Here is a 21,234-nt window from a genome sequence, read left to right on the forward strand (position 1 = left end):
GGGGGCCTTAGCCCGGAGCGTTCCGGTCCGCGGCTCGGTCGTCCGGTAGGGGCGTGACAGGAGGGCGCGTGGGGCACCAGCACGAGCAGTACCCTAAAAGCCTTGGCAGTCGGTGCGTTGGGCTTTCTGCTTGCGAAGGAAGGGTTCGCATTTCACAATTTATTAAAGTTATTAATTCAGTTGTGCGCAGCTTTAAAAATAAAAGTGTAATGATGAGGAACAAACTACCTCTGTGCAACGGAAGCTCAGTGAATTACTGTGCCCTGGACCTTAGGATAAGACCCGTGGCAAACGATAAAAGTATTACACTTTACACTTCTGTAGTATAAGGTGTGGTGAAAAAAAAACTGAGGATTTTTTTTTCTTTCGTGTTAGTGTTTTGTGTGCTTATGTAACTTGGCTGAAGTATTAGAAGTTAGGAGGTAACAGTGCAGTCTGGTTTGTTAATCTTTCAGGGGGATTGGAGATGTGCAGCTGAGATGGCTCTTCAGGAACTGGTACATCAGGCAGCTAGCCTGTACTCGGATAGAAAAGCGGTTTGGTTTGATGAATGCAATGACAAACCTCCAACTTTCTACACATATGCGACGGTGGTTGAGCTTGCCATGGAATTAACAGCTTTCCTTCAAAGACACTGTGATCAGCAAGGAAAATGTGAAATAGGCCTTTACTGCTATCCAGGAATAAACTTACCGTCTTGGATCTTAGGGTAATGGTTTGAATGCTTGCAATGTTGGGGTTTTTTAAGGCTCATCTCTATTAAAGTAAATTTTCAGTTTGTTCATATTTTTAATAACAAAAATGCAGCAATACCAGAGTAATACAGTCAAGAGGGACTGGAGTCTTACACTCTTTAAGAAAAAAGATGGCAGTATTATAATCCTTTGAAAAGCCACTGCTAAAGTTTTTTTGAATGTGAAGTTCATTGATCTATAGTGTATGTAACTGCATCCTCTTTTTAAAAAGTGATTAAGCATATTCATAGAAATGTAAAAAATTAATGACTAGTGTCCGCACATCACTTTGTTGTGCTTGTTTAAAAATGGAGGTGATCTGACAGAATAAATATATCTATACAAAAAAGGAGTATGCAAGTTTTTTAATGTAGTCTTGTCTTGCTAGCAAAAAAAAAGATGGAATGAAAACAAATTTCATGCTGTAAGCTAAATGGGTATACAGTTAAAGTTCCATTACAAATATTGTAGAAAAGAGTAATGAGCAATGCAGCACTAAAGTGACATTGATTATTTAATGGCTAGGAAATTGAAATGTTTGTAATCTCAACACTCACATTAATTCAGCAATTTTAAAAATCCTACTTCTGCTGATGAATTCTAATGTTTATATCATTTATATACGTATCTTTTACATCAATTGCATTTATGATGTAATACAGAATTGCAGCATCACAAGCACATTTTCTTCAGCTGGTATATACAGCAGCTGTTGCCCTTCCTAGGGGGATGATCTGTGTTGGCATTTTCCCATTGTCACAGCGCACATAGTACACAATAGCACAAGAAGATGTATCACAGTTGAGTTTAAAGATTTCAGTGAAGTGAGTGAGCGAGCATTGTAATCATAAACCAGGCAGAAGCACTGAGGAACTTTCTCACTGATCAGGAAACGCTTTTTCCCCACTCCAGCCGTGAGCAGGTTGCCCAGAGATGTCGTGCAGGCAGCAGCCCTGGAGATTTTCAAGACCTGACTGGATAAAGTCCTGAACAACCTGGTCTGGTGTCACAGCTGGCCCTGCTTGAGCAGGAGGTTGGGCTAGGCATCCTGAGGTCCCTTGCCACCTGATTTATCCTATATCCCAATGAACAGAGCAGCAACACAGTTTTCTTTTGCTGTATGACTGGGAGCTATTGGGGCGTTTTGATTCTTACAGCTATCGTTGCTGAGTAGTCAACTGCTATATATGATGCAGGGCGGGCTGAGGTGCTTACTGGTACCGGTGGCTATTGGAGTGCGCAGAATGCTGCGGCTTCCAAGCCTTCATTCTGGATCTCGTCGTACTGCAGTGCACAAAGAGGAAATCTAACTAATTGTACATGGGAACCCAGCCTTAGAAGAAATGTGAAGATTTATGGGAACCGTTCATATTTTAATCGCCTCTTACTCGTCTTGGCTTTTTGTGGCATTAATTCAGAGCTTGTCTTTACCAAAGGGAGCCACTAGAGGGCGGGATTGTAGTGAGCAACTGTGGAGGACGCGCTACAATGTAAAGCGCAGTGAATGACAGCACAATGACACTTCGTGTTCCTCTGCTTGTTTGTTAGGGAAGAAATTCCAGTACGTGCTCAGATTTTCTTATGCTAGATTCTTTAGGCTACTGAGAACAGAAAGTGTTTTCAGTGTGCAGACTTATAGTGTTTTTTAAAATATGTTTATACATATTATATATGTATAAATGAAAAGCTTGTATTTCTGTACCTATTAAATAACAGATGCTTTTAATATGGTGCTGTTGATGTCAGTGATACCTTTGTCATCACCAACCTGCTTGGCCAGAAATAATGTTGAATGTTTTCATCTAGCTTTAATCTTTTTCCTTGCTGTAAAATACCAAAAGGCAACATTGATTATTCTTCCTACTTTATTTCCAACAAAATCTTTAAAAGTCACGACTACGTTTTCTAGCTCTGGGATCTATAAAAGTATATATACTATATAAAAGTATAAAAGAAATGTTAGTGAAATTTAAGAGGATTTTCTTCTTTTTTTTTTTTCTTTTTTTAAATAAGTTTAAAACGTTTGTGTCTTGTTAGAATCCTTCAAGTTCCAGCTGCCTATTCTCCTATTGATCCAGATGCACCACCACCATTATCCACTTACTTCATGAAGAAAACCAATCTTCAGTATATTCTCGTTGAGAATGACATAATAAATGTAAGTGCTCAGGATTCTACAGGAAGCATTAAAGGGCAATTTAGAAATGTGTAGCTATTCAGATTGTATTCTGTTTTAATAAGCTCGGATGGGGTTGTTTTATTTCTTCATGTCAAGAGGTTGTCTTTTTTGTTCAGAAAAGAACATCTTTAGAAGTACAAAGTGCCTCTCCTCTTCTTCAAAAAAAATTGCCTTACTTTTCTATTACAGTGTTGTCCAGGCAAGCTTGGCATTGGAAGATTTTTCCAGACTTGTCAAGACTTTTGCAGACTTCCTCAGTATGCCAAGATTGAGAGTTGGAGATCTTTGCAGTAGTTGAAAAAAAACTCCTGCATTTAATTATTTGCTTTCCTTTTGTCCAACTGCTCCCAAATCTTACACCTTCACTCACTGCAAAGGGAATAGACAAGATTGGACGATCTAGTTACAATTCAGAGTTCTTTGTCTTCTGCAGAATTCTTTTGTATATTTCGCCTTTCTTTTCATTATTTGCTCAGAGAATTGTTTATTTTGCATTTATAAAGTCTGTGTTCACTCATATTTGATATATAAAAATACATGAGCTTAAAACTGTGTGATGTGTCTTGTGCATGAAAAATCACATCTTATTTGTATGAAATGCCGTTTCATATTTCATTGCGTACAGTAGAACAGTAACAGTGCATCCTGAGTTCTGCTGTTTAAATTGTTTATTTTCTCTTACAGAAATTCCAGATGTCCCATGTTGGTTGGTTTTATTGTTCTTCCACAATAGATCATATTGGTTTAACTCTCTTCCAAATAAGCTCGAGCAACACTGATTTAAATTCACAAGTAGACGATGTGAAAAGTAAATATGAACCTTTCAAATCTATGGGTAACTCACAGCCGGGATATACCGTTTGCCCAGATCAAACCAAAGTAAAAACATCAGAAGGAGGATACATGGATGTTGGCCAGAAATACGCTTTAGCGTACATCTTGCATACATCAGGAACTACAGGGATCCCCAAAATAGTCAGAGTGCCTCATAAATGTATAGTGCCAAATATTCAGCATCTTAAGTAAGTGTGGTTGCCAGTTTTCCTTTTAAATGTTTTTACAAATTTGACGTTTAGGGACTCTTTTTTTTTTAATACTTCAGAGGAGTGCAGTTTTGGTTTTTGCTAACACTGCTTCACTTCTTCCTCCTTCCCTGCCTTTTCAGATTTATTTGTGTTTTGCTTCTTTTATTTCTAAACAGTATCATATAAAATTTTGTGTCTCTAACTGTTCTTTTTAATGTTTAAATGGGGCTTTACCTGAATTTTTGAGGGGTGTACTTCAAACAATATGCTGTTGCTGTAAGTATTGTATTCTGGCTTGTGGCTGAAAAGAAATAGATAACAACATTAATTATTTGTTCACAGTTATATTTACTGTGTTCTGTAGTTTTTAAGTCCTAATGGCTTTTCAGGCTACCTAGGTAGGTTTGTTTCTGCTTCATTTAATCCTTTCTAAAAAAAAAAAATCTATTAAGGAAAATACCTTTTTTTTTTTTTTATGAACATCTATTAGTTGAAATATGCCCTTTAGCATACTATATTGGTGTATAATGTGGTGGATATCTTTGTGAAGGACCTCATTAGTTTAATCAGTAGTTACAGTCTTGATGCTGGAGCTCTTGCTCAAATTGTCTGGCCCCCATATGCCTGTATATTCAGAGCAGCCCTTAAGAGCTTAGCTTTGCTAAAGCACATTTCTTTTGAGCTGATCTTCTAGTTTGGAAATGTTTTTAACAACATGCATCAGATTTGTGATTTCTAGCTTTCTTATTTTAGATCCATATTTGAGATCACACAGGATGATACGCTATTCCTGGCTTCTCCTCTGACATTTGACCCCTCTGTGGTTGAATTGTTCATTGCTCTGACAAGCGGTGCCTCTATTCTTGTAGTACCAAACACTATTAAAATGATGCCGGTGGAGCTGTCTGCTGCTCTGTTTCACCATCACCATGTGACAGTGTTGCAGGTAGGCAACACCCAAGATAAGTGTCTTCAGTGTCTTGCTTCTCACCTTTGTTCATGTGTACTACTTTTTCATTAGTCTAGACACTAACGATAATAGAACAGGAGCGTTCTTCCTTGAAGGTGTAGCTCATTCTACCCTTTTTGCTGTAAACTGTTAGCTGTTTAGAAAATTACCGTTTGATCAAAGCCTCAAACGTTTTGTGACAGAAAACAATGAACTAAAGATAAAACCAACATTCATCTTAAGAAACCATTAATTCTTAAGATTTAATTAAATTATTCTGTTAATTAAGCAGTTAGTTCCAAAGATCTGGTAGTGGAGTAACCTGTTATAGACATTTTTAGCAATTCTTAATGGGCTTGATCTTAGAGCCTTTCCTTATAAACAACTTGCAAGTTTTAATGGTATTCTGTAGTAAAAAATACAACAACTAAACTAGTGCCATTTATAGGGTGATAAAACATTTGTTGTTTTTTACAATAATGAAAGCAAGAGAATAATTGGTTCCACAGCAACACTTACTGTTTTCAGGCCACCTGTTTATGGGAGGCTTTATGTGCCCCTTATGTCCTGGAATAGATCATCTCCTATATGAACTCAATTTTAATAGTTTTAAAGTTCATTTTTTGAAAACTTATTTGAAGTTTTAAGCATCCAGTATGGCTGAATAAGCCTAGCCCTTGCCGTGTAGTGTAATGAGGTATTTTGTAAAACTGTTAACTGAGTATAGAAACTTAAATCAGAGTGTGGAGGAAGAGGAGTCGCTAGAAATAGATTTCACTTGTAACCGAGTTTGAACAAAACAAGTATGGTCTGATTAGTCTAATAATTGTGATAAATCAAACCCTAAGCCTTGCTGTGTCATTAATGTTGTAATTCTGAAGTATTTGCACTCATATAAATGCTGAGATTTCCTTTTCTTTTGGAGGAATGGTGGTAGTTGAGATTGTACGGTATAAATTTAAGATTAGTGAGTAGTTAGCTGAAGATTCCACAGCAGAAAAGATCCACTGATTACAAATATTTTGTACTTTTATTTTCTGCCTTTTTTTTTTATTTGTTATGATTGCTGTAAATCTCAGTGGTGTAGATTTTCCTATGACATACAAGTTTCTGGATCAGTTTAGCTCGCTTGGTTTTAGAAAAAAATTTCCAATCTATTAGCAAGATTTTTTAAGTATGTTTTTTGAGTCTCTTTAACATATATTTTTTTAAGCATCTGAAGCATTTATAGAGAAAGGCAAAATTTGGTGAATGAAGGTATTTGAGATGTCTTTCTGAGAAAAGTTTGATTTTGTGATATTTTGATCATTGTCTTAATCAGTGAAGGAAGGGCTTCTCAGCTGAATTAGTGACAAAAATGTTCTCCTTATAGCTTAACTGATGATGAATAATTTTATGATGTTTCTTAAATTATAGCAAGACATTACCTTCCCCTCTTGACTTGCTTGAGCAGACTTGAGAAATCCGAAAAGTGATTATGAGGGAGGGGAAGGGTAATTTTTTTCCCTCTTTTTTTCCTCGCTATAATTCACTAAAGTTAAAATGATCATTTGAAAAGTGATGGTCTTCATCTATTACTAGAAGAAAATAACCTGGTAAGAAATAATTCCATTAATTTTCCAGTCCTCTTACTAGAAAAAGTAGGCAAGAATGAGAGTGAAGTGTCTGTTAAAATGATTTGCTGTTTTTTCCCTTCAGTGAAAGGGCTCTACATCACCAATAGTTTTATAGCAGTATTTGTATTTAAGGAAACTCTTTTTTTTTTTCTTTTTCCTTTGCTCATTTTAGAGTGTCATGTGAAAGCTTTCAGAAAAACTAATCTTTGTAAACTGTTGTGTTTACACAAATCGGGAACACCCCAGAATCTGGCATCCTAGGGATTTTTAGTGTATGGAAAGGTCTTTAAATGTTCTGTATGCAGGTTAATCAGATGTATGCTTATATTCTTGCTGTAACATGCTGCAATGAAGGGAAAAAAGCCTCAAACAGTATAACATCAAGAGAATACCGTGTTTGCTGCTTTCTGTTTCAAAGTAATTAACATAAGAACTAATGTGTATACACTTGAGGTAATAGCTGAGACACAACAGGGAACCCATAACACATCTAAGTAAAGAAGAAATTCTGCAGAAGAGCACAGATTGGTGCTGATAGTACTCATTAAAGGCTTCACGTAAGAAACAAAATCTTGCAAAACACCAGCGTGATCTGTACTGGTACCTGGTGGTTGATGCCATCTACCTTAAGTAGATGATTGTTAAGTACATCCACAACATAGCTATGCGGTGGATATGATAGAGCAGAAAGAGGTGTACACATATACTGGAAAAATATAACAGGTTTTTCTCTTACCTTTTTTTTTTTTTAATATGTTTCATTCAGGCAACACCAACGCTTCTCAGAAGGTTTGGAGCTCACATTATTAAATCAACAGTGTTGTCTGCAAATACTTCACTTCGTGTCTTAGCCCTTGGTGGTGAAGCATTTCCTGTACTGAATCTCTTGAAAAGTTGGAAGCACAAGGAGAACAAAACAAGTATTTTTAATCTGTATGGTATTACTGAAGTGTCAAGCTGGGCCACTTGCTACAAGATTCCTGAAGAGGTTTTTAGTGCTGATTTTAGGTAGGAAAATTCACTGTTTTCATGACTTGGCATGTGAATGATGAAAATCACTAGAAATAGAACCTCGGTCTCCTGTTTCCAGGGCTACTGAGTCCTCAGGAGTGTTTATGCTGGTAGAATTTACATTTGGTTTTTATGTAGAAAGAGACTAATCCATTTTCTCTTGCTCCAATGCAGTCCCCTCAGTTAAAAGTCGATGAACGATTCTTGAATGACAGAACTGCAGTCTGAAATTCTGTCTACTTGTAGACCCGTTAAGTTTCACATAATGTGTCGTGATGGTCTCTGTTTTCAGTTATCTCTGTATCTAGACCTCTTCCTCCAGCCTGTGATTCCGCATGCTGAACCTGGAGTAGCCTAGCCCCGGGTGTACTGTCTCTGACAATGTAGCAGTACTGAATCAGTGTTGCACTGCTGCAGGCAAATGGCTCCTACCCAATTTGCTAGTAACTGCAGTTAGCCATACTCTTGCTCGTTGTGAGACTTTTCCAGTGCGATCTTGCATGTTCAAAGAGGAGAAACCTGACAGAGCTGTCAGTGAGAGTAAAGAAATGGGGGTCTGTAACTCTTAGTCATAGCCTTGGAACAAAGATATACTTATAGCTTAACTCTGTCAAGTTCAGAATGTTACTTCGGAGGTTTACTTATTTTAAGCAAAAATGCTCAAAGATTACTTTCAAATGTAATCAGCAGATATACATGCGTTTCTTACTGCTACTGTACTTTTGCCTACAGTTTTTAAAACTCCACAAATAATCGATTAAATGGAGACTAGGTACTATTTTTTTTTTCTAATATTGTATAATATACTATTCAGCGTGTGATCCCACTGATAGTTGTCTAGTATGGGTGACAGAAATTTATCCAAGGTAGCTCACCCAAGGTCTCACAGTAATTTTACTTGGACTTCCAGAAGTACTTTCTTTTCCGCATTTACCACTCTGCCATTTTTCATGTAATTTCTGACTTTTTTTTTTTTTGTTCATTGTATTTTATAAAGAGAGTTGCAGTAATGTCAAGGTTGTGAAAGGTACTTCCAGTTAGCTCAGTGTTTCATTTGCTCTCTGAAATGTGTAATTATTCCCTGGCGTGATAATTATACACGTGACTTGAGTTAGATGTGCCTGATGCAATGGGATGTTTTGGACAAATAATGTAATATATTAACCTGGTACTTAAACCCTTGAAAAATGAAAATGGTGGATGGTCATAAAGTGTTATTAAATTCTCATGCAAAATTCATTTTCATTCTGGTTTCTCTGAGTTCAAATGTTATCTTCTCCTCAGGGAAACTGTTTTTTCTACTCAAAGTTTCTGTGCTCCAGAGGTGCATTTAGAGTGATGGAAGTTTTTATAGTCTCTGACTGTTGTCTCCCAGCCTTCATCTCAGAGCCTGTTCCCTCTAAGCCTCATTGCAAAGGGAATTAGGGTTCCTTTACAGAAAGCAGCCCCAAATATAACAAAACCAGGACGGACAATTTTATGTATTGGTAGGACAGTTGCAGTACCGTGGGGTTTTATTTTTGCTAGCTGAATGATGAAAACTGGCAGAGTTTCCAGAGAACACCAGAAAATGAAAGAAATCAGCACAAAGTTAGTGCTTTAGTGGTCTGCACCCTTCTGTTTTTTAGGTAAGTTGGGCAAAATTAAATGTCTAACCCCAAGTCTCTTAATAATAACGTCCAAATGGGGTGTTGTTTGTCTTTTATTTTTGCTGTTCTATGGTATATGTAGGACTCTTGGGGTTTTGTTTGGTGATGTTAAATTCTACTCTAAATTGGTTTTGTCTTTGTGTTCGGACTTTCCCATGGTATGGGCCAGACACATTTGGGATCCTTTCTCATACCTGTTTGTCAAGTAATTATATTTTTAAGCTGACCAGAGGAAGGAAAAGGAGGAGATTCTCACTTGGCAGAAATACACATTTTACAAAATTTGACTGCTTTTTGGTCAACTTGAGTTAAAGAATTCATTGACTGATCAGAGAAAAGACGTTTCAACAGCCTAGATAACAGGAGTTGAACAAGAGCTGTTAGGTTAAAATACGATATTTTATGATAGAAATTGAGCTGGAACCCATGCCTAACTTCATATATTACCAAAGTTATTTAAAGTTACTTTGCTTCTAAAATTTTGGTTTACTTGAGAAAATACATTATTCTTTACTCCCACTCAGAAATAGTGTCTACATTCAATAACTGAGGTTCTGCAAGTGCTTGAAGAGGCTAGAGAATAAAGGGAAAGGAAGGAGTTGGTCTGCAGCTCAACAGAAGTCTATAATAGATACATGACATTGAAATTACAGATTTTTTTATTTCAGTCTTTTCTGAAAGAGTCAACTGTACTTGTTGCCACAACATCAGTAATAAAATAGAACAAACACCTGAAATAGGTATGACAGGGAGACAATGAATTAGAAAGCAGTTATGTGTATTTGGTTGACTTGATGGAAGTTTCAACCTGGGGGACTTAAAAACTGGCTGAAACTCTCAGGGTTCTCTCAGGCTATTTCAGAGTCCATTCAAGACTTATTTTCCATCATTCTGCGTTTTTTTGGTATATGATAATGAAACCCATGCACACTGATGAGGTTTTTAATTTTGAACAAATTGAGATGTTTTTAAAGAAGAAACATTTGTAGAAAGAAGCCCTAAGCATCCACTTTTGCTCTAATTCCAATCTTTTAAAAGACTGTATGCTAACTTATTTCTGGAACGGTTGTTTTGTGTTTGGAAGGGCAAGATTTTTACTATTTCTCTCTTTAACATATTTAGAACTGATTTCCCTGTACCTTTGGGATCACCGCTCCTTGGAACAAAAGTTGAGGTCAGAGATACCAATGGTTCTGCAGTTCTAGAAGGCGAGGGACAAATATTTATAGGTTATTTTATATTTCTTATTCTTCTAAGATACTTTTCTTAATTGATTGAGTTTTAATAATACATTGATTATTTTACTTGGTGTCTGCCTGTACTATACAGATTAATATAGCATTTTAAGTTCCTGTTGGGCAGGGAACTTTCTGATAGTATTTTAGGTTGTTGGAATGATGAACAGGAAATTACCATCATTTTATCTGCAGATTGTGCCTTCATTATATTGACTTTTTTTCCTGCATGCATTTTGACATTCTTAGTTGAAGTAATTTCTGTGTATTAACTGAATTAAGTGCATAGCCCAATTTGTAAGTTGCAGAAGTTTGGACATTGATAATAGTCTTTTAGTACTTCTTATAATGCTTGTTAGAGTTTAGGAGAATTTGATAAAGTACTCTTTATAATTTTCATTTACAATTAGCCTTTTAACATACATGACCACAATCTTTTCTTGTGTAGGTGGTGAAGAACGAATCTGCTTTCTTGATGATGAAATAACTGTGCCCCTGGGCACAATGAGAGAAACAGGGGATTTTGTAAGAGTGCAGAATGCGAAGTTGTTCTTCTTGGGTCGGAAAGACAATCAAATTAAACGTCATGGCAAACGTTTTAATATTGAATGTTTGCAGCAGGTAATATAACATCTAGTGAGTAGAGTATGCCAGTACAAAAGAGCACAGATAAGGAACACGTCTTTATCATCAGAAATGGATATTTACTCATTTTCAGATGACTCTTAGGAGTCTAAAAGAAATTGGGAGGGTGTATTATCAAAAATCTAGTCACATAATTTAGGGAGGAGTTCGATTCTGAGTTCTTGGAAATCTGTTTTATTGTATGGTTTCTTCCAGCAGAATTGAGAACTGTATAAATACCTGAAAAATACTAAGCATTGCACTGCAATGCTTCTATAGTGATTGTTTTACAAGACTGAATGTCAGATTCATGAATTATTACCTCATTCGTGGCATTTAGGCAAATAATATATATATCTCTGAGTATATTTTTATGTGAAGAAGTACAAACTTCAGCTACAAGAGAAGATATTTCATAGGATGTTATGTAGGAATGTGAAATAATTACAATTTTAAAATCTGTACTTTTTTAATTGTGTTTTTTACTCCTTTTAATCCATTGATGAACTGCATTTCCAAGCAAGACTAATATTTTTTAATTACAGGCTGCTGAAGATCTTTGTCGGGTAGAAGCTTGTGCAGTGACCTGGTAAAAAGCAGGAAAAACTTATTCTGTTTGCTGTACCCGAAGGTGATTTAGAAGAGAGAGAAACATTGAAAGAACTCGAGAAACGGCTACCAGCTTATGCAGTCCCTGATGAGCTTATACTGATTAGAGCTTTGCCTTTAACATCACATGGTAAATGAAACTATTAAGTACTTTTGCCACTTGTTTTAGTGGTCTCTATTCCTGTATGTTTGGGTCTTTCTGGATTTTTTTTTTAATTTTTTTTTTTTTTTAAACAAAACCTGGTACCTGATTCATGCTTTTTAAATATGTAGGTTAGATATCTAACTCCTAGTAGGAAATCATGACCACGTATTCTGTTTTCTTGATAATATTTAATTCAAGAGTCAAAAAGTAGTGGTAAAATCAATTTAGTTTTAACACCGCACATTTATTTTCTCAGTCATTCCTGTTGTAGTCTGCAACAGAACCCTGACTTCAGCTGGGGAAAGATCAGGCCTTGAAGATGAAATTATGTGGGAGGCTAGGGTAAATTTTCAAAAACTTTACTGGGTTCTGTGTAGTTGATTGACTGGGTAAAAAAAAAATACAGGTGCAGTTGAGTATGAATAAGGGAGTGTGTGCAAGAATAAAGTGACTATGTGGGCAGAGCAAGTTTTGGAAGTGTAAATGCTAAAAGAGCAATGAAAAAAATCGTACTTTATTTTCTACAAAGGCAAAGTTGATATGTCTGAACTGAACAAGATTTACCAGAACCATCTAAACTCCAGAAGGCGTGACAGTGAGCTGAGTGGCGCAGAGGAATTGTGGGAAAAATTGCAGTATTTATGGAAGGTAGTATTTTGAGCTGCCTTTTTATCTTTGCAAGTGGATCATTATACATGTGTCAGAAATTAAACAGTTTTAAGAAGTATGACTAATGCAGCCAGAACATTCTAGCTGCCTATAGAATTAAGCAGTACAGCTTTTTTTTTTCAGTTAATACTTTAAATATAGTCTCTCTGCAGTGGCCAAGAGGGAGTCATTTATATTTCTCTATCAGATAAAACTGCAGGCTGTGAGGTATAAGCAATTAGCATAGGAAGGACGTAACCTGTCAGTAGCTTTTGGAATACTGCTTCACATGCCAAAGAAGGTATTCCTAAGGGAAACAAGGAACTGGGACATGGAAACTTTGTACAAAATAGCTACTGTGTTAGTAGAGTTTCTTATTTCTCAAGATAATTATGAATTGAAGAACCTTTTTTTAAACAGATGGCACAGTTGCGTAATTGTCTCTTGGACTGTTTGTTTGTGTTGTTTCTAAATTTGTGTGCTAAAGACTTGTTTTTCAAGGTATTGAAATGTGATGCCAAACAATATTACTTTTTTTTTTTCCCCCAGAGGTAGACTTCCAAGTTTCACCTGAAAGTGGAATTTGCTGTGGCTAGGACTTGAACAAGTAAATGTAGTGAAATTAGTAACACAGTTTGCCTGTGCTGATCCTTACCATATTGGTGGCTATAGAAATGATAACTCAAAGGGATGGGATGTACTCTTGACCTATTATGGACAGCAGAAGGTGGTTTCCAAAACTAGAGGATTTGGACTTCATACCCAGACTTAACAAGCAGGGGGTGCAGTGAGAGGAGACATAGTAATTGCTATTTGTTGTAGTAACAATGCCAAATCCAAAATCGTTCGTGAATTGAAGGGGTTATAGCTTCAAAAGTAGGTAGATAAGTTGGTTACTTAAATAATTCAGAAGTAAAAGATACCAGTTCATATAAGTTTTATTAATAAAATAAAGCACCTAAACCAATTTTATCAAATGGCATCAATGTTTTATCTGCAAAGTTGTCATTGATAAATGGTATCGAGATTGAAAATAGCAAAAAATACAGTACAGTTTGCTTTAATTCCTTAGACTGCAGAATTGGAATTGACCAAAACATTTTGTAGTACAGAACTAGTATCTCCCTGTTTCTCCATTCCTCCCCATCTCTTGTTCCGTCACTACCTCTATTGGCACTAAAATGTTTCATGTTATTTTTTGCAGAGTAGTGAGTTTCCTCAGTTGTTGATTTTTAGCAACACTTCTGGGTATTCAAGTGGATTTTACCCAACTTGAGTTTTTATGTGTGTGACATGGTGTAACACCCATGGATGTTACCTCTTTCCTTCTTCTTTTCTCTAGTCTGTTCTGGGTCTCCTAGGTGATGCCACTGGAATTTCTAAAGATGCGGTATTTCTATACAGTGGTGGAGACTCCTTAAAGGCTCTACGATTTTATGATGAAATTGAGATGCTAGTAGGCAAAGCTGTGCCTGGACTCCTTGAAGTTATTCTCAGCCGTTCGATTGAAGAGGTTTATAGACATATTCGTAAAATTCTGTTTCCAGATGAAGACCAATTAATGAATTATGACAATGTTGTGAAAAGAAAATTAAGTGGGAACACTGGAGAGGAATTCCATGGTAAATATATTAAACTGAAATCTGAAAGAGACCTTGAGGTTGCATCAGAGTTAATTTCATTTATTGCACTAAGCAGAGGAAATCATTTTTTTTCTATGAATTTCACCAAGTCTTTTATGCAACTCAATAATACAGTACAGGTAGGAGTGGAACTGCTACAGCAACCATCCTCTCTGCAGTTAGTGACTCCGAGTATAATGAAAAGCCATGCGCAAGGGTATGAAATGGAGAACAGAATTTTAACAGTTACGAACAAGGCGAATAAAACCGACTGTTGCCCTGCACAGCAGATCCATGCAGAATGTAGTCATGTAACAACAGCAGACTTGGCATTATGCATAAGATGGAAGTCAAATACAAGAAAATGTGTTGATGCATCACCACTGGTTGTAATACCATCCAAAGAAGAAGAATCTGCATCTGTGTATGTTGGCTCTCACTCGCATGCAATGCAGGCAATTGATCTAGATTTGGGAGAAATAAAATGGGAGAAGAACCTTGGAGATCGTATTGAATCTTCTGCCTGCGTATCTAAGTGTGGAAATTTCATTGTTGTTGGTACGTCTTTTGTTTTAGCTTTCATTTTAAGTTATTTTTTCTGATGAATGACAGGGAATCTTATTTCTTACCTCTGAATGTCCTCCATCTACACCTATCTGTAAACTTCTATATCTGCTTCAGAACTAATTTATTGTAAAATAGAAACAGAAGGAAGAAGTAATTTAAGTTTCATAATAACCAGTGATGGAGCTTCTCTAACATATACACTTGTGGTTTATTATATGGCAATTTATTAATAAGGCCTTATTAAGGAATAGTCAATGGGTACGGTTTCTGTTTAGTGGTTGATTAAGGTGTGACCTTTAAACCGTTGGGGTTTTTTAAAAGTATGGAAAGGTGATACAGTCTTAAAATGTCTTTAAAAATTGATAGAGGTAGAAATTAGTACATGGTGCCTCAGATTATTTTTCACAGAGTTTAATTATCTGCTTTGACTCTTCTTTTTTGGGAATGTAAAGAACATGTTTGGATAGTTTTTTGGCTTTATCATATCTGTTGTCAACAGAGTTACCATTATTCCTCTTGGTGTTATCTTTTTAGCTAATGCGTATACATCACTGGTTAGCACAGATGTCCAGGTGGTGAGGTTTTTTATGCAAAGCTAATGTTACCATCTTTTTGCTAGTATTTTGACTGCTATTTACTCTAATAACAAAATTAAATGTTTCATTAAAACTGAAGGTGTTTCTAGAACTACAGTTCAGTTTTCACTGGAAAACATACAGACTTTATGCTTTCAGCATCTTTGTTTTCAGAAAGGAAAATTAGGGAAAAAATTAAAAAAAACATTCTCCCTTTTCAGCAACTCTCCATGTCTTCTAATATTATTACTGTAAAATTTGATAGAAAGGCAGTGAAATAAGTATATTCTAAACGTAACCTGGAAAGGACACACAGAACAGTCAACTTTGAATGTATGAACTATCAGCAAAGACTTTGAGCTAAAAGAAGAGGAGGAGCTTTGGAAAATGTTTTGAAACTGTACCTCGTGAGTTGTCTTATTTATTTCCAGCAGTGATGCAGCTAGCAGCATAAATCACACCATAAATACAAATAATAATTCTTTTTTCCCCATTGTGTTATTTTACACAGGTTGTTATGATGGCTTAGTGTATGTGCTTCAAAGCAGTGATGGAGAAATACACTGGACTTTTGTCACAGAAGATACTGTGAAAAGCTCTGCAGTTGTAGACCCATCTAGTGGACTAGTCTACATAGGATCACATGACCAACATGTGTATACTTTGGATATTTATGTAAGAACACTGACTAACTTTAATGTATAGAAGAATAAATATCCAACTTAGAGCTCATCTATAGTACACCAGGTGAAGCTCCACTGGTGTCAGTATTCTCAGGAGTCCACGTTAGGCCTGCTTGAAGTGTGGTTAGGATTATGTGGTAGCAAATAGTTTTAGTGGTGGTCTCAGTTGTGATTCGTGTGCTGCTAGTCCTGGTTGAAACCAAATCTTAAGTTTCTTAGTTATTAAATTCTCTGGGGGTGTTTCAGAATAGGGTGCCCAGCTAGAAATAAAACTATGGCTTAATGGTAGAGAGAGAATCTTACATTCTAAAAGAGTAGATAAAGGGAGATGGAAAATAAGAGGGGCAGATACTGCCTCTTCATGAGCTGAATTTCTTTTACTGGAAGAGAAAGTAGCCAATGGCATATGTGTTGCTGTAATAGCATATAGATTGTTTCTTCACTTCTTAACCAGTATTTGCTGAGTAAATGCAGTGTTTGATAAGCTTTGACATTCAAGGGTCTTGCTTTAACTCCAATTGAAAATATTTTTGTCTTTTTTCTTGTGCTTACAGAAAAAGGCATGTATATGGAAATTACATTGTGAAGGTGGAGCTGTGTTTTCATCTCCTTGTCTGAGTTCTTTTCCACATCATCTTTATGTTGCTACACTAGGAGGACTGTTATTGGCTGTAAACCCAGTATGTACCTTTGCTTACTTGTCTTTGATCCCAGTCTCAAATTCAAATGAAACCAAAATGCGTTTCTGAAGTTAAGATCATCTTTCTGATGAAAGGAACTAGATGATCATATGTTACCATAAGATATTTTTCACTTGAGGGCCTCATTATTATACACAAGGTTACCATAATAATTCCTGTATTTCATAAAGCTATCTGGTGATAAAGAAAACTGAAGTGACTTGCTTGAATTTACATGCTGACTATAGGCCACAGTTAGAATCAGTGTCTTCTCATTCCCATATACTACCTTATCAGTTAAACTAGTGAGTGAGTGCATGTCTGTAGATGTGGGTTGTTTTTTTTTCTTTTCCTCTCCTTCCATTTGACAGTAGGATTAGAAAAAAAAAATACACAGAACTTACTGAAATTAGAACAGAATAGAGAAAGAAGCCCGTTCATTCCTCTACTGTTTCCCTCCTCATAGTCATTTAAAGAGCTGTCCCCCTTAATCTTGGACTGCTATTCTGTTCTCTGCACGGGGGAAGTGGCATTCTTGATAGATGTGGAGCAATTTCATGGTTTTCTGAGGCATTGTTGGTTTACAGCTGGTCCTGCCTGATAAAACAGTCACTTGGAGCAGCTGTTCATTTTTTTGTACTCACACAACCCAGAGCATCAGCCCTAACCATCTTTACCTCCCACCCACTACAAGTTTCCTCACTAATACTCAGCCTAGTGTTAGAAAACCAGTGTATGGTTTTGCAGCTCTAGTGGGCTGTGGTTAAGAAAAAGCAAATTATTTTTTTAGATTTTGTTTCCTGTAATCCTGAGTAACAGGTAGTTGAGAAACCCAGCTGTAACTCCAAGTGATTATTTATAAAAATAGTAATGTGCAGGCTACGTTAGGAGCTTATTGTGACAATCATAGATTGTGGGTTGCAGCATTTCCTACAGTATTTATAGTTTATGACATAATCAATATGACTTGCTTTCAAGATATCCTCTCCTTCATTGGTCCTTGTCACATACTGAGGAGCTGGGGATGGAATAAAAACAGAATCTGTCATTGATTAGAACTACTACTACTACAGTGTTATCATTATTATTTTGCCTAAGGGGAGGAAGAGAAAAGTGAAACAAGGGTATTGAGTATCCCATGGAAAACACTAAACATGTCATTGGTATAAGATTTGAAGAGTAGTTTTGCTTCTAGTATGCGTTCTGGATAGAAGTCTGCTTCTTTTTGCTACTCCCCCCTCCCCGCCCCCAATTCTTAAGGGCTGGGTCAAGCTGTGAAGAAAGGGTTGTTTTGTGCAGCTTCTTACAGTTGTGTTAAGCATCAGATATTGCATGCTGCCATTTACAGGTGACAGGGAGTAAGATTTGGAAAAACTTCCTGGGAAAACCACTCTTCTCCTCTCCTCACTGTAATGAGAAGCACGTTTGTGTTGGATGTGTGGATGGAAACTTATATTGTTACACTCATTCTGGAGAAAAGGTAAAAGTGGTGGTGTTGGGGTTTTTATGTTCATCACAAAACCCTGAATAACATGCTTTATTAATACTGTGTTCTGAGGTTTAAAGATTAACATATGCCTTTTTGTGAACCAAATAGAAGTGTCTATAGTTGCAGAGAGGAGAAAGGAGAAAAACTGGTGTAGTCCATGCAGTTTGTGGCAAAACTGCAGACTCTCAAGTTGCTTGATGCAGTAACAGAGTTTCTAGTTCAGAGCTTATATCCAAAGTAAATGGTCAAGTCGTACCAGCAAATGAAATGGTGTGGGTTTGGTTTTGGAGTTTTTCAGGCGTATTTAAAGCCATCTCTTCTCTAAGATGGTGAATATTCAGAAGTAAAGGTTTCTTAGAATGTTTGCATTTATCAAAAAATGTGAAATCATAATTCTGGCAAAATATGTGTCAGCCTTCACATTGAATTAAATATTTTTTTAGACCCTCAGAGATGAATGTGGTTTGTATCTGGTGTTAAAACAACTGACAGTGTTTCTGTTTGTTTGCCTTAGGAATTGCCATATATATTGCATCTAAGCCTTTTCTGATTATAAAATATGTTAGCCCATGCCCTCCTCTGTGTCTGCTTGTAGCAGTGTTGCAGAACTGATACTCTCTTGAGGAGGGATCTGCACATCATTAACATGAGCGGAAGAAATTTATATTACAAAAGGAATATTATTTGCCTTTTTGGCAAAGAATGGCATGTGAACAGAATTCTCAAAGTTAATTACTAATTGTGGTACAACAGCCCAAGATTATTGTTTTCCCAAGTTGGCCATCTTTATGCGGGCCTCACAGAAGGTAGCAACTCTTGCACATCTGTTTTATGAGTCTTTTATCACTTACTCTGTGTGTAAAACTTAACTTGTAATTTGATAAGTATTTACCAGCCCTCACTGAAATCTAGTATGCTCTTGAAATAAAATGCTCTTCTGTCAACAGCTAGTCTACTAAAAAAATTACAGTTGCTGTCAAACTGATAATGTGAACAACCTTTGATAATGGGTGGCTGTGTTCTTTCTGTAGGTTTGGCAGTTTTCCACTAACGGACCGGTGTTTTCATCTCCATGCATCTCCAGTTTAACTAAGCAAGAAATATTTTTTGGCTCCCATGATTGCTTTATCTACTGTTGTAACATGGAGGGTAATTTACTGTGGAAGTTTGAAGCCACTTCAAGTGTATATGGGACACCATTCATTTTCCAAAGTGATGACTTAAAGAACAAAATTCTTTTGGCAGCAGTATCTACAGATGGCAAAGTGTGGATCCTGAATGCCAAGAGTGGAACAGCAGAAGGAATAGATAAGCTTCCAGGAGAGGTTTTCTCTTCCCCTGTAGTATGGGGAACAAAGCTTGTTGTTGGCTGCAGAAATGATTATGTTTATTGCCTAGATTTGTATCTAACAGGAAAAAAAGAACATCTAAGATGTTAGGCTGCTTCCTTTTTATTGTTTACATTTGTAAATGAAGAACTGACGGGTGCTGTCTACCTCTGCGTATTTTACTGTAGGCAAGAGGTGCTCTCTGCAGACGTTTTGGGTAGCATTTTGCACCAGGCAGTGTCCGGAGTAGGTAAAGCGATGTTTGTTGACTTGCTGTATTGATTGAAGGAGGATGGCTGCTCAGCACCCAGCCAGAAGTTTCACTGTCCCTCCCTCATTTTCCAACTCCAGTTAATGAAAGAACATGTTTCAGATGGTTTGGATGTGCATGTTGTGCTTTGACCTGTGTAGTGAGAAAAAGAAAGTCAGTAGTTTTGCTTCAAATGCTTGCAGGATTGGGAGAATCTGTGGTAAGGTGCCATACTCTGCAGTTTCGAAAAACATGCTTGTCTCCCTGAGGGAGGAAAGTATTCCTCTCCGAGTCCAGCCTAGCCTGTGCCCTGAGGTTCCTCCCGGTTCCTTCCTAGCCTGTGCCTGGCTCTTCCATGCATCAGACCAGTGTTTGTCTAGTCCGATGAGGTTTCTGTGCCCTGGCAGGGTAACCCAAGTCCTCTTCTGAATCTAACTTTTAGCTTGATTTCTGAAGACACAGCCTGCATTGCATGTACCTTGTAGTAGTGACCTGTTCACTATAGTTTATGTAAACTGAATAGTTCATCTTTTGTGAACCTAGGCCCTCCTTGGCTTCAGTTCTGTCAAGCATATACTTAAACTCGGTTGAAGTCAGTAAGAGCTACTTCTTGTATTCTGAAGTGGAGAAGATACTCACATGTGTATATTTATTAAATTCCAATGACAGGTACAGTACTAGTTCCCAGATGAAGTTTGCACTGCTCAGATCAGCCATTATCAAATCATTTTTTAAGAGATTTTTTGAATGAATGCTCTCTACAGTGTCTTTACAGAGAACTATTAATAAAGGGTTGTGTAAATTGGTTTTGGTTGTCTTAAATGCCTTAAAAGGAATTATCAGTGGTCTTAGTAATGCAAATCAAGTATTTGCAGTGACAAAAGTATACTTAACTGAGAGCATCTTCCTAATTATGAGTCTTCTAAAAGAACTATAGCAGAAACTATTATATCACTCTCTGATGAGCCATCTACTTTGAATTCTAACGTCTTGCATTAAACAGTAAAGTAGAAGTTGCACTGGCTTTGTTGCTTCATCACATCTGGTTCCTCCATTTTATCATTAGCAGAAATGCATAGGCAAGATACTTGTAGCACTGTAAAAAGTTCTATTTATAAAGCAAACCTGAACTACACGATTGGCAAAAGGAGACACAGAATACATACATCATCGATTAGATAATTTTGACTTGGTTATAGTTTAATAAGAATTAAAATGACATTAGTATAATAAACAATTGCACTTTAAAACATTTGAAAAATTAAAAAAGTACACAACAAATACCCCACAATTATACATCTTACAGTTTTTGTACATTACTATATGAACATAGAGGTTAATCATATATAACCTTGTCAGAAGAAATGGTATTTTGTGTGTATAAGTTACAAAAAAATTGAGACAATATACTACATAGTGGTTTGTTCGGTTCTTAAAACATTTTTGCTGTTTTAAACTCGGTAGTAATGTTTTGGTTTTATTTTTACAGATTTCCAACACTTTATCAGAAATGGTTGCAACAAAGCTAAAGCAAAGTAACACTTCACTTCATTGGTATTTAGTGCAAATTTTTGTTAATTTAACATGAAATGTCACTGTTGAACATGTACACTTTA

The 21,234-nt window shown here is 36.5% G+C and overlaps 1 protein-coding gene across 1 annotated transcript; it reads left to right on the forward strand.

Annotated features, from left to right (window-relative positions):
* Positions 1-479: 479 nt before the first annotated feature.
* AASDH (aminoadipate-semialdehyde dehydrogenase) lies at positions 480-19,479 on the forward strand. Its single transcript, XM_009700263.1, is given in 15 exon segments — positions 480-709; positions 2,772-2,892; positions 3,598-3,935; positions 4,692-4,884; positions 7,270-7,511; positions 10,286-10,392; positions 10,847-11,019; positions 11,568-11,612; positions 11,614-11,761; positions 12,306-12,424; positions 13,767-14,604; positions 15,700-15,863; positions 16,426-16,551; positions 17,900-18,031; positions 19,072-19,479. Coding segments are annotated over 15 exon segments (3,384 nt in total).
* The last annotated feature ends 1,755 nt before the right edge of the window (positions 19,480-21,234 follow it).

Source organism: Cariama cristata, unplaced genomic scaffold, assembly GCF_000690535.1.
Source record: "Cariama cristata isolate BGI_N322 unplaced genomic scaffold, ASM69053v1 scaffold2160, whole genome shotgun sequence".
Classification (NCBI taxonomy): Eukaryota; Metazoa; Chordata; class Aves; order Cariamiformes; family Cariamidae; genus Cariama; species Cariama cristata.